Below are 14,120 nucleotides of genomic sequence, written 5' to 3' on the forward strand. Positions count from 1 at the left end.
GCTCTGGGTCCCGGGTCCAGGGTTCTTGTATCGGATCCTTATTGGATGTCTGGAGACTTATGATCCTGTGGACTGGTTCGGGATGACCCAGTCTTTCAATGGGGCTAATTTGTCCTTGGACAGGGAGTTTTTCTCTGTTGTATTCTCAGTTGTGTCCAGATGATTCTTCATTTGGTCTTCAACTGGATTAGTCTACGGCCTCTCGCGTCTCTGTGGGTATGTGTGCTGTTCCTTGTCTGTGCCCTTCCCTCTGGAGGGTTGTTGTCCTGCCCTGTGTGCAGGAGGAGCTGGGCCTTGGTGCTCGAAGTTAGTGGCAGGCTCATAATCTGAACGTCGTGCGTTCAGGCCTCTCTCAAGGCACTTGTTCTCGGAGCAAGCGTCTTTTATTTTTGTAGCAGCAGCAGTCTGCTGCTCTGTAGCTTGTCGGACCAACTGTTTGGAGAGTAAATTCTCCGTGTCGAGACTGTCAAAGTAATTTGTGCCAGGTCTGCCTAAGGATCTATTTTGAACTTTTCTCTGTGCCACGTCCTAGGGGGTTCCTTGGAAGTGCGTTGTATTTGAAGGAGCGAATGGGTTGGCACCCAAGCTCTGTTGGGGGGGGGGTTACCCCCCTATTCTTCCACTCCATGGGGAACTTGTGGCTGGGGTCATTTTGGGTCCCCTGTCTATCAGACATGTCTGTCGCTTGGGCTGGTCCTGTTTTGAGATCTTTTGCTCTGCTAATTTCGTCCTTGAGTCGTTCGAGGTTTGGTGAAGCTTCCTTTGGGGACTCTGCTTCCTTTCCATGTGCTGGCTGTTGGGGCCTAGTGATTATTAAGCCCGGTTTGAGAGCTCATGGTTTAGAGTTCGAACCTAGTCATGGGCCTTTGTGCGCTTCTCTCTATACATTATAAAAAAAAGAAAAGAAGCAAATCTTTTAAGATCGTGTGGGAAGGATTGGCGGCATCCTCTGGTGGCTGGATGCCTAGCAAACTGTAGTTTTGGGTTTGAATCTATCCTCATCTGCTTCCACTTGCTTTGCAAGTGTTCATCTTAGATGACAGGAGCGTGCAATGTTTTGACTCTTCAGGTGTTGCCGTCAGGTGTTTACATTTCTGAGCCTGTTGTGCGAGGTTTTCGGTTTTGGAATATTTAGATATTCTTAGCTGTCTTTACGTTTTCTGGTGCACTTTGTTTAAGGGAAGATTCTCTTCTCTGTTTCAGTCTCTGGGTCTTGATCCCGGGGATTCTGTGCATACTGGGGTCTGGGCGTTGCCTCCCTTGTTCTGCAAGACTGGTGGGGTTTCTGTTGGCTTAGCCCCGGTTTCTCAGGGTTTTTTTTGCCTTGTGTCCTTGGGGCTCATTTGGACAAAAAAAGAATAGTATGAACAAAACCACTATATACCTCAAAGCTACCCCAAAAGACTCTGAGATCGTCCAACACTCAGATAATGAAGATATAAATTAACACAGTAAGTGGAGCACTAAAAAAGCTAGGTAATTAAGGACCTCTAACAGTTTGAACTATTTAGTAAAAACTATAATAACTTTAATATCTTGGGGCTCGTTTGGGCCCTGTTTATGGTATTCATTTGTGACCTAATTGTGGTTCTCTGGTATCCTTTATTGGATGTTTGCTCCGCATCCTTTCCTCTTTTTGGGGAATATGGTTGTTTGATCCCTTTCTCTAGTAAGGGCAGATCGACTGCCGGTTGACGGTGTCTCTTGGAGGCTTGTTGGCTCAGTCGAGACTAGTTCCTGCGGTCTCTAGCAAGGCTTCTGGACTATCTGCGAGTCAGTGTCCTTGGGCCTTTTCTCAAAGTTTTTTTTTTCTCGGCTTCGGACGAAGCTGGGTTTTGTGGAGTAGGGGTTTTTAGGCCTGGTACCCTCAGAATGGGCCGCCTTTTCTACCCTCCTGTTTTTGCATTCAGTGTCCTCTATAGTTTGGGTATTGTTTCCCAAAAGTAATGAATGCAGCTGTGTACTCTTTCCGTTTATGAAGAAAAACTTAAATTATGCTTCCCTGATAATTTTCTTTTCTTCAGATGGAAAGAGTCAACAGCTACCCGCCCATAATTGTTCTGGGGGGCGTCTGTTATTTTGTTTTTCTGGCACCTTTTCACCCTATGTTTCTTCTACTGTTCCTTGTCCCTCGGCAGAATGACTGGGGGAAATGGGGAGAGGTATTTTAAGCCTTTGACTGGGGTGTCTTTGCCTCCTCCTGGTGAACCAGGTTCTGAATTCCCAAAAGTAATGAATGCAGCTGTGGACTCTTTCCGTCTGAAGAAAAGAAAATTATCAAGTAAGCATAATCTAAGTTTTTGTGTAATATTTGAGATTTAGAGACGGATTGCTCTTAAAGGAGTATGAAACCCGACATGTTTGTTTTGTGATTCGGACAGAGCATACAGTTTTAAAAACGTTGTCAATTTACTTCTGTTGTAAAATGTACTTAGTTCTCATGGTATTCTTTGTTGAAGCAATATATAGATAAGTACCGTGCACATTTCTGGAGCAGTAAGACAGGGAACACTGTGAATACCTATTGTTCTTGCTGTAAAACTATTGACATATATTGTTCCAGTCACATGCACGCTCCTACACCTTCCTACTTGCTTTTCAACAAAGGATACAAAACAACAAAGTACATTTGGCAATAGAAGTAAATTGAAAAGTTTTTTTATTTTTTTATTTTAGACTATATCTGAGTAATAAAAGGGTTTTAGGCTTTATGTCCCTTTAAGTAAAGAGCATCATATAGCTTACAAACTAGATCATATTGTGCTTACTGGTTACTAAGACACATCCCTCCAGGAAGTTTACCTTAAAATGTTACATTTTCAGCATTGTTAGGTTATAAAGCCAGCAGCAGCAACAATTTTCCATAAGTTAACCCCTTAATGACCGGACCATTTTTCAATTTTCTTACCCTTAATGACAATGGCTATTTTTACATTTCTGCAGTGTTTGTGTTTAGCTGTAATTTTCCTCTTACTCATTTACTGCACCCACACATATTATATACCGTTTTTCTCGCCATTAAATGGACTTTCTAAAGATACCATTATTTTCATCATATCTTATAATTTACTAAAAAAAAAATAATAAAATATGAGGAAAAAATGGAAAAAAACACACTTTTTCTAACTTTGACCCCCAAAATCTGTTACACATCTACAATCACCAAAAAACACCCATGCTAAATAGTTTTTAAATTTTGTCCTGAGTTTAGAAATACCCAATGTTTACATGTTCTTAGCTTTTTTTGCAAGTTATAGGGCCATAAATACAAGTAGCACTTCGCTATTTCCAAACCACTTTTTTCAAAATTAGCGCTAGTTACATTGGAACCCTGATATCTGTCAGGAATACCTGAATATCCCTTGACATGTATATATTTTTTGTTAGAAGACAACCCAAAGTATTGATCTAGGCACATTTTGGTATATTTTATTCCACCATTTCACCGCCAAATGCGAGCAAATAAAAAAAAAACTTTACATTTTTCACAATTTTAGGTTTCTCACTGAAATTATTTACAAACAGCTTGTGCAATTATGGCAGAAATTGTTGTAAAAGCTTCTCTGGGATCCCCTTTGTTCAGAAATAGCAGACTTATATGGCTTTGGCATTGCTTTTTTGTAATTAGAAGGCCGCTAAATGCTGCTGCGCACCACACGTAAATTATGCCCAGCAGTGAAGGGGTTAATTAGGTAGGTTGTAGGGAGCTTGCAGGGTTAATTTTAGCTTTAGGGTAGAGATCAGCCTCCCACCTGACACATCCCACCCCCTGATCCCTCCCAAACAGCTCTCTTCCCTCCCCCACCCCACAAATGTCCCTGCCATCTTAAGTACTGGCAGAAAGTCTGCCAGTACTAAATAAAAGGAGTTTTTTTTTTTTTTTTATAAAAAAAATAAAATATTTTAGCTGTGATGGACTCCTGCCTTAGCCCCAACCTCCATGATCCCCCCCCCCCCCAGCTCTCTAACCCTCTCCCCTATCTAATTGCGGCCATCTTGGGTACTGGCAGCTGTCTGCCAGTACCCAATTTGCACAAAAACATATAAGTATTTTCTGCTTTTTTTCTTTTTTGGGGGGTTTTCTGTAGTGTAGCAGCCCCCCACAATACCCCTACCCCCCTCCCCCTCCCAGATCCTTTTATATGATTTAAAAAAAAATATATTTCCCCCCCCCCTCTTCCCTCATTGGTGTCAGTGGCCAGCTAATGCGCGCGCACGCGCGCCCCTGCGCGCTCCCGGCACCCGGCGTGCACATTGCACTTCTAGGAACCGGATGCCGGGTAGCGATGGGCCGCCCACCCACCTCCCTCTTGCGCTCCCACCCACCAACGAACTACCGGTGCAGAGAGGGCCACAGAGTGGCCCTCTCTGCATCGGAGTCTTCTAAAAAGGTATTGCAGGATGCCTCCATATGGAGGCATCACTGCAATACCCTGAGAGCTGCTGGAAGCGATTGCGATCGCTTCCAGCACTCTCCTAGACAACTGACGTACCAGGTACGTCCATTGTCATTAACTACTTGTTAATGCATGACGTACCTGGTACGTCAGTTGTCATTAAGGGGTTAAAGGGACACTGAAACCAAATTTTTTCTTTTGTGGTTCAGATAGAGCATGCAATTTTAAGCAACTTTCTAATTTACTCGTATTATCAATTTTTCTTCGTTCTCTTGCTATCTTTAATTTAAAAAGAAGGCATCTAAACTTTTTAATTAGTTCAGACACTTTTTTTATTAGTGGATGAATTTATCCACCAATCAGCAAGAACAACCCAGGTTGTTCACCAAAAATGGGCCGGCATCTAAACTTACATTCTTGCATTTCAAATAAAGATACCAAGAGAATGAAGAAAATTTGATAATTAGAAAGTTGCTTAAAATGTAATGCTCTATCTGAATCACAAAATAAATTTTTTGGGTTCAGTGTCCCTTTCATGTGTATTATTTTGTGTATTCTAAATAGAAGCATATACTGTATTTCAATATAATTATTATATTTTATTTTTAATGCACCACCATATGGCACAGCACTTTACTGGTGCTGAAAAACACGTAGTCTCAGCTGTGTGTCGGAAAGCCACCAGATATAATGCTTGCTAGAAATGGTAGCAGAAGCCAGCGACCTCCTATACTTTATATAAAATCCGCAATAGCATTTTAATTATGGTACCTTATGACAGTGACTGGTATTTGTGCTTCATTGTGTGCTTTTAGGACTCATACAACCTTTTTTAATGGTTGTTTGACTCCTAAATGATAAAACAAAATAAATTCAGCTACCGGCCACCAGGACCACTCAGTGGTATTAAAACCTATCCAGAAGTGATATGTATCAACATTATAGTCTTTATTCTTAATAAGCACTCTTCTTGTGGTGGAGATGACTAGTTGAGGAGACGGGGACTTTTTCCAAAACTACTTTATCTGTTCTAGGGTGATATTCAGTTATTGAGGTCCATGAGGAGCCTCATAAATCCATTACTTATAGATGAGAATTTGATATATGGGAGCCAAGAGTGATTCACTTATCTATTTCCTTTGAACAAGTATGTTTTGCAATACAGTGATTATTTTCTTGTGCATATCTAAAAAATGTCCCTTTAACCCTTTTACGGGTTAGGATGGGGCTTAGCCCTGGGCTTGACCAACCTTAGCGTTAGCCCTGGGCTTTACCAACGTTAAGACGGCATGGAATATCCTACCATATACAGCGTCCCGCAGCTTCCCCCTTTGACGTAGGCAAGGATCGACCTGAGGGGCGTAGGCAGTCCCCTATGATCCAATCCTGGCCTTGAAATCACATGATTACATCGATGATTGCGTGATTTCATTTTTACTAATAGTGTTTACCTCGGAACTTCGTTCCAATGTGAACACTATAGTTTCGCCACAAAGTTGTTGAAGAAACAATAAAACTTAAACTTTCCAATTTACTTTTATTATCAAATCGACTTTCAAATCAAATCGACTGAGGAGTATGTATATGACTTGACCATTATATTGCAGTGATTTTACAACAATAAAACCAACCACAGTCCTTTAGAAAACATATATAAAAATTTTCAACAGCAAATCAACATTCGTGACCAGACCACTTTTCCATTTGTTGACCGTCTGTGACCAAGGCTATTTTTGCATTTCTGCGGTGTTTGTGTTTAGCTATAATTTTCCTCTTACTTATTTACTGTACCTACACATATTATATACCGTTATTAAATGGACTTTCTAAAGATACCATTATTTTCATCATATCTTATAATTTGCTATAAAAAATATATAAAATATGATGAAAAAATTTAAAAAAACACACTTTTTCTAACTTTGACCCCCAAAATCTGTTAAACATATACAACCACCAAAAAAAACTTGTATGCTAAATAGATTCTACATTTTGTCCTGAGTTTAGAAATACCCAATGTTTACACGTTCTTTGCTTTATTTATAGGGCAATAAATACAAGTAGCACTTTGCTATTTCCAAACCATTTTTTTCAAAATTAGCGATAGTGACATTGGAGCACTGATATCTGTCAGGAATCCCTGAATATCCCTTTACATGTATATATATTTTTTTTAGAAGACAACCCAAAGTATTGATCTAGGCCCATTTTGTTATATTTCATGCCCCCATTTCACCGCCAAATGCTATCAAATTCATTTTTTCACAAACTTTAGGTTTCTCCCTGAAATTATTTACAAACAGCTTGCGCAATTATGGCACACATAGTTGTAAATGCTTATCTGGGATTTTTTGTTCATAAATAGCAGACATATATGGCTTTGGCGTTGCTTTTTGGCAATTAGAAGGCCGCTAAATGCCGCTGCGCACCACACTTTTTATGCCCAGCAGTGAAGGGGTTAATTAGGTAGCTTGTAGGGAGCTTGCAAGGTTAATTTTAGCTTTAGTGTAGAGATCAGCCTCCCACCTGATACATCAGACCCCCTGATCCCTCCCAAACAGCTCTCTTCCCTCCCCCACCCCACAATTGTCTCCGCCATCTTAAGTACTGGCAAAAAGTCTGCCAGTACTAAAATAAAAAGCTTTTTTGTTAAAAAAATAATTATGTAGCTCTGATGGACCCCCCTAAGCCCACAACCTCCCTGATCTCCCCCAAACGCCCCTTGCAGGCCCCCCCACCAAATGCTCCCAGCACCCAGCGTGCACATTGCACATAGAGGAGCCGGATGCTAGGTAGCGATGGGCCGTCCACCCGCTTTAGTGCTCCCACCCACCCACCAACGATGATCCGATCGGCATCATCGCTTCTGGTGCAGAGAGGGCCACAGAGTGGCTCTCTCTGCATCAATTTGTAAAAAAATGGTATTGCAGGATGCCTCAATATCGAGGCATCACTTCAATACCATAAAAGCCGCTGGAAGCCGCTTAAAGGACCAGAGGATGTTCCTGGCACATCCTCGGTCGTTAAAGGAACATGAAACCCAAAAATGTTCTTTCATGATTACAATTTTAAACAACTTTCTAATTTACTTCTATTATCTAATTTGTTTAATTCTCTTGGTATAATTTGTTGAAGGAGCAGCAATGCACTACTGTTTTGTAACTGAACACATGGATGAGCCAATGACAATCGTTATATTTCTGCAGCCACCAATCAGAAGCTAGAACCTAGGTTCTTTGCTGCTCCTGAGCTTACCTAGATAAACCTTTCAGCAAAGAATAACAAGAGAAGGAAGCAAATTAAATAATTGTATGTTCTGTCTGATTCACGAAATAACTTTTGTACAGGATTGTGATTGATTCCAATGCTTGTTGCAGTGTTAAACATTGATGCCATCAAGTGGTCAAAAGTGTATAGCGTTGTGCATTAAGGAAATACATATAGTGGAACACATATGCACATTCCTGAGCCTATCTAGGATTGTTCTTTAACAAAGGATACCAAGAAAAGTAAATTTGATAAAAGAGGAAGATTAGAAAGGTTTTTAAAAATGCATATTGTATTTGAATCATGAATGTTTAATTTGAGTTTCATGTCCGTTTTAAGTATGATGGTGACACTCAAGACTCTTTTTTTTTTGGTAGGAAGTAGAACAATATCACTTTTCTGAGGTATAATACAGCAAAAGCTGGCATAATAAATAAAATATAAATATTGCAATGCTGTTTTATTCCCCTTAATTAAACATTTATAGAGAGATTAAATGTTGAGTTTAGCGTCCCTTTAAGTGGTTAAAGATTGATCCCTATACTGCGTGTTACATCTAGCGACTCATTATCTGTAACATTACAGGACAAATCAGAAGGTTCCCCCAAATAATGATTGCAAAGAAGAGTTTGAGGACAGTCTGCTTGTTACTACGGAGACCACTGCAAGTCAGCACAGGGCTTTTAAACTTGGTAAGTGTCTTGATTCATAAGATCTTTCTTTTATTACAAGAACATTTCAGCATTATACTTTTTTTCTCCAACAGAAATTCCAGCAGACCTGAGGCCTAAGAGTGCGCTTGATGGAAAATCAAATGAGGACATCTTTCTACTTAGGTAACATAGTAAAGGCAATATTACTAAATTACTATAAAAACTTATTTTAATAAAACAATGTTTACTTTTTATATATTGGAGCATTTGTAAAAATGCAAAAACTCACTATTTGTTATTAGTTTCACAGACAAATAATACAATTTTAATATTTTGGCATTTATCCCTTATCAAAATTATTTAAATGACATCAACATTTGATAGAGTAAATACATGAACAAATGTGGTATTCGTTAATGCGGTTTGTTTCGGTAATGAATAAATTCTGCCATATTATTTCAACTTCAGTTTCTGCACATCTAATAAAAATATGAATACTTCATGCATTATACATTGATCTCTGTATAAGGTCCACTGTCATCTGAAATACCCAAAATATCACCCCAGTAGAGCTTGGGCCATAATAGTAAAAAATGACATGCTCTAATTTGTTAGAATTTGTAATTTAAGACTATAAATCCTCCACTACTTTGTGTTTAACCTCCACAAATTTGTTAAAAGTACATTAGAAGTTCCGCTCGGGACCCGCAGAGCACTGCATGTTTCAAGAGGAAATTGCTGCTGTCCTAATTAGTATTACTAGTTCCACATTTGAATTGTAGCTTAGGCGTGGGCACAAGTATATCATATTGACAAATCTTCCCATAAAAGCAGATCAGATCTCACCACTATTTGGTTATCATTATTTGTGTATACCATGCATGAATCTAGCACGTTGAAAGGATTTATAAAAAAGGTGAGTCTGTCAGTCGTGTTTTCCATATGAAGACATCAGGGAAAAACAAATATGCCATGGTGGCCACACTTAGATAATTAAAAGTTTTAGGACCATTAAATATAGTAGAATTGCATAATCCACAAATGCACAATATATATATATAAAAAAATGCAATAGCACTTACTATGAATTGCAAAGTATCAGTAGATTTTCTTTCTTAAAATTTGTGACATTTCCCTGCCTCTGTATCATGTTACAGCCATCAGCCAATAATAGACTCTTGTACTTATACACTGTGAATTCTTGCACATGCTCAGTAAATAACTAAAACAGAAAATGAATTATGTGGTCTATTAACACTATTGCAGATTGGAATTTATGTTTATGGTATCTCACGTGAATATTTTGTATAAATATAAATTACTAGACTAAGATTTTTAATGAAAATTGTCTCAATTAATGTGATTTATAAATATGTATTAACATTCTAGTTCCTGCACAACCCCAAGATCTCTTCATCCATTGGTTACCCCAAAAAATGATGCTGCGGCTAAAGACTCTTCACCAAAACCGGCAGAAGTTCTTAAGGTAAGCTAATTGTATCTTATCTCATACACCAGCTATAGAACATATTTCTGTTCAATCAAAAACATAATTGTTTAAAATGATAGAGAATGAAAAATTGTAGATAATGCAGTGAGGATTAAATTGTCACCAACCAAAATTAAGAGTGGTTAGGTAGAATAGGTAGAGGATGATAGGAATCTTGCTGGTGCTTCCCAAGAATGTATCTGTGCCCTGAACATGCCAGTGAGATGCTAGAATCATTCTATGGTAAGTAATGGTTGTGTTACCTTATTGCACTTTTCCAGTCTATACTAGGCTAAAAATGAAACAAATGACCTAACTTTAGTGGTGAACAATTTTCAAATAAACTGGCTTTTGTGAGTTTATTGTGGATTTAAAACTTGCTTAGAATTAAACTTTTGCCAGTCAAGTTGAAGCTTAGTGATACCAGATCTCCGTCATAAGTCAGTTTTAGCTTATGGAGGAACTAATCTGTATTTCCTTAATACAGGGAGAGTCCACAGCTGCATTCATTTCTTGTGGGAATACAGAACCTGGCCACCAGGAGGAGGCAAAGACACCCCTGCCAAAGGCTTAAATACCTCCCCCACTTCCCTCATCCCCCATTCATTCTTTGCCTTTCGTCACAGGAGGTTGGCAGAGAACTGTCAGAAGATTTCGGAGTAGTTGTCAGCCTCTCAATGAGAGCATAGATGAAAGTTAGAGTCTGGAGATGCAGGGAGAGTCTTTCTGCAAAACCATCCAGACTCATATTAACAGCTCCTTAAGCAATCAGCGTTGACGAGTTTAGCTGCCTGCTTTCTTTACTCAAGTCCATGTCAGAAGCGCTGCTACAATCTGTCAAACTTGAAGGACCGTGTTACAGTTCCACAGCATAGATTCCGGTAAGATCGTTTCATTTTTTACACATATTGCAAATGCTAGAAGACAGTGTGGCTCCTTTTATCTATATGGAATCAAGGGTTAATATCTCCTGGGGGGATTATGAACAATTGGGTTTAATTATATATGCTTTATTTGATGTTATGCTGCTTTTTGTGTAAGCTGTTTATGGGCTTATAGGCTGAGATAGAACATACAGATTTCACTTTCACTTTGAAGGTTGCACAGCTTAAAAGCTTGGTGCGCTTTTTCTCATAGCAGGGATGGTCCTGCATTGCGCACCATGTGACCGGAATGGTCAAGGCTTCCATTTCCTTTCTCTTGACTGAGTTACTACCGGAGAGGATTTTTATCCCAATTTATCTGATTCCAATCAGACATTATATCCTCGGTGGCTTACATGAACCATCAGGGGGAACGAGAAGCTTCCTGGCATCGAGGGAAATATCTTGGATTCTATGGTTTGCTGTCAGCGATCCACATTCTGACAGGTGGGGAACCCCGGAGATACATCTCATGGCATCCTGTTTAAATACATAGCTACCCAGATATGGGTTGAGGTCTAGGGGTCCTCAGGCGGAGCTAATAGACGTATTAGCGGTGCTTTGGAGGTTCAATCTAATTTTTCTTTTCCTGCCATTACCACTCCTTCCTTGAGTGGTGGCTCGAATCTTTTAGGAGCATGCGTCAGTAATACTGATTGCTCCATCGTGGCCGCGAGGGATATGGTTCGTGGATCTAGTGGGGATGTCATCATCTCCTCCTTGGAGGTTACCTTTTTGCAGGGACTGCTGGAACAAGGCCCCTTCATTCATCAAAATCTAGATTCTCTGAGGCTGACTGCGTGGAGATTGAATGCTTGGTCTTAGCCAAGAGAGGCTTTTCTGAGAGTGTTATATACTCTCATTCAAGCTTGTAAGCCGGTTACTTGCTGCATCTTTCATAGGTTGTGGATGACCTACTTATTTTGGTGTGAAGAGCGTGGTTTGTCCTGGCACAAAGTAAAGGTTGCCAGGATTCCTTCTTTTCTCCAGGTTGGACTGGAGGTGGGCCTCTCAGCTAGTTCCTTGAAGGGCCCTGTCTGTTTTTACTGCACAAGAGGCTCGCTGAGCTTCCGGATGTACAGACTTTTGTTAAGGTTCTGACTAGGATCAGGCTGGTGTTTAAATCTAATGCTCCTCCTTGGAGTTTAAATCTTGTTCTTAAAGTTTTGCAGCGGGCTCTGTTTGAGCCTATGCATGAGGTTGACATAAATTTTTTTGTCTTGGAAGGTTCTTTTTCTATTAGCTATTGCTACTGCGCGCAAAGTCTCTGAGATTGCTGCCTTGCAATGCGACCCTCCTTATCTGGTGTTCCATACTGATAAGGCTGTTCTACGAACTAAGTTAACGTTTACTGCATAATCTGGATATGGTTCATGCCTTGAAGTTCTATCTTCAGGCTAAGAAGGAATTTAGACAAACTGCTTCTCTGTTTGTTATCTATTCTGGAAAGCGTAGGGGTCAGAGGGCCTCTATGACTTCCTTATCTTTTTGGTTGAGGAGTATCATCCGCTTAGCATATGAGTCAGCGGGTCTTAAGCCTCCTCAGAGGGTTACTGCTCATTCTACGAGAGCAGTGGTTTCCTCTTGGGCCTTCAAAAATGAGGCCTCTATGGATCAGATTTGTAAGACGTGCTATCTGGTCCTCCTTACATACTTTTTCCAGATTTTACAAGTTTGATGTTTTGCTTCTGCTGAAGCAGCCTTCGAGAGAGAGGTTTTACAGGCTGTGGTGCCCTCAGATTAGGGGCCACCTCTCTTTTTTACCCTCCCGTTAGCATTCAGTGTCCTCTGTAGCTTGGGTATTGTTTCCCACAAGTAATGAATGCAGCTGTGGACTCTCCCTGTAATAAGAAGGAAAACATTAATTATGACTTACCAGATAATTTCCTTTCCTTCGATACAGGGAGAGTCCACAGCTCCAGCCCGTGTTCTCCGATGGGCGGCCCTAAATTAATTGTGTTTTCTTTTGGCACCTTTTTCACCCTGATATTTCTTCTACTGTTTCCTTGTTCCCTCAGCAGAATGACTGGGGGATGAGGAAAGTGGGGGAGGTATTTAAGCCTTTGGCTGTGGTGTCTTTTCCTCCTCCTGGTGGCCAAGTTCTGTATTCCCATAAGTAATGAATGCAGCTGTGGACTCTCCCTTTATCGAAGGAAAGGAAATTATCTTGTAAGTCATAATTTATGTTTTTAGATCTATTTTGTTAAAAAAAATACTTTTTTCGTTCTTTTTTAATTCTTTTTTTCATTTGACTAAGTAGCGCAACAGCTAAGAAACGTGTAACATTTTTATATACAGAGATGTTTTATTTGCTATGTGGAGCTTGGGTTACACTTGTTTTCTATTTTATGTGTATACGTTTCCTTAAAAACTTTGTATATTCACTTTTTATTGTGGTCTCAAACTTTCTATTTCAATAAAAAAAACATAAAAATTATAAAGTTTCACTTTTTTATATTTGTTTGTTCCTTTATTTTACATTGCACGTAACCCACCTTGATAAAAATGATCTACATTTAAAAGTGATCAACTTACTTTAAAGGGGCTTTCTTTTTATGACACGATGAGTCCACGGATCATCTTAATTACTAATGGGATATTCACCTCCTGGTCAGCAGGAGGAGGCAAAGAGCACCACAGCAGAGCTGTTAAATAGCTCCTCCCTTCCCTCCCACTCCAGTCATTCTCTTTGCCTACGTTAGTGATAGGAAGAGGTAAAGTGAGGTGTTAGATTAGATTCTACAATCAAGAGTTTATTATTTTTAAAGTAGTGCAAGATTGTGCTGCTTTGTTCTAGGGTGTAGCCGTAGTCCATATCAGTCTCTTCAGTAGAGCTTTTGGTGGCTTTAAAGCATTGGGAACTTGTGGGACATAATTCTCACTGCTCCTCCCATACATAAGCATTTGGAAGTTAAAAGTGATCTTTGATCCTCGCCTAGCCTGACATCCGTTAGTTTCGGCGGGGTTTGTCAGGGTTAAGTTAGATCTTACTTCACCCGTGGTGGGAATTATGGCTGGGAGTGCTTTGCAGCCTGATTTTCCATGGGGTCAGTTGCAATTGAATTTCATGACTTCTCGTCAAAATGTTCTGCGCCTGAGGTATGGATTGAGGTCAAAGATCCCTCAGGCTGTTCTAATAGACGCCTTGGCGTTAACATGGATTTTCAATATGGCATATTTAGTTCCTCCATTTGATTTTTCTCTTGGAGCCTTGGCTCGGACTAAGCAGGATAGGGCGTCGGTGGTCCTCATTTCACCGGCCTGGTCCGCAGGATTGGTATGCAGTCCTGGGGGACATGTCACATCTTCCACCTGGGAGTCTCCGTGGAGGAAGGACCTTCTATGTCAGGGACCTTCTTTAAATGAAAATATTTTCCCTGAAGTTATCTAC

General features: G+C 40.0%; 1 protein-coding gene across 1 annotated transcript in view; it reads left to right on the forward strand.

Annotated features, from left to right (window-relative positions):
• Nucleotides 1–14,120, forward strand: part of ULK4 (unc-51 like kinase 4) — a 1,503,227-nt gene that overhangs the window by 140,278 nt on the left and 1,348,829 nt on the right. The window contains exons 10-12 of the mRNA XM_053714343.1: nt 8,250–8,356; nt 8,431–8,500; nt 9,707–9,803. Coding sequence (XP_053570318.1) covers nt 8,250–8,356; nt 8,431–8,500; nt 9,707–9,803 — 274 coding nt within the window. The remainder of the gene's footprint in view (nt 1–8,249; nt 8,357–8,430; nt 8,501–9,706; nt 9,804–14,120) is intronic.

The sequence above is a fragment of the Bombina bombina genome, chromosome 5 (assembly GCF_027579735.1).
Source record: "Bombina bombina isolate aBomBom1 chromosome 5, aBomBom1.pri, whole genome shotgun sequence".
NCBI classification, from domain to species: domain Eukaryota; kingdom Metazoa; phylum Chordata; class Amphibia; order Anura; family Bombinatoridae; genus Bombina; species Bombina bombina.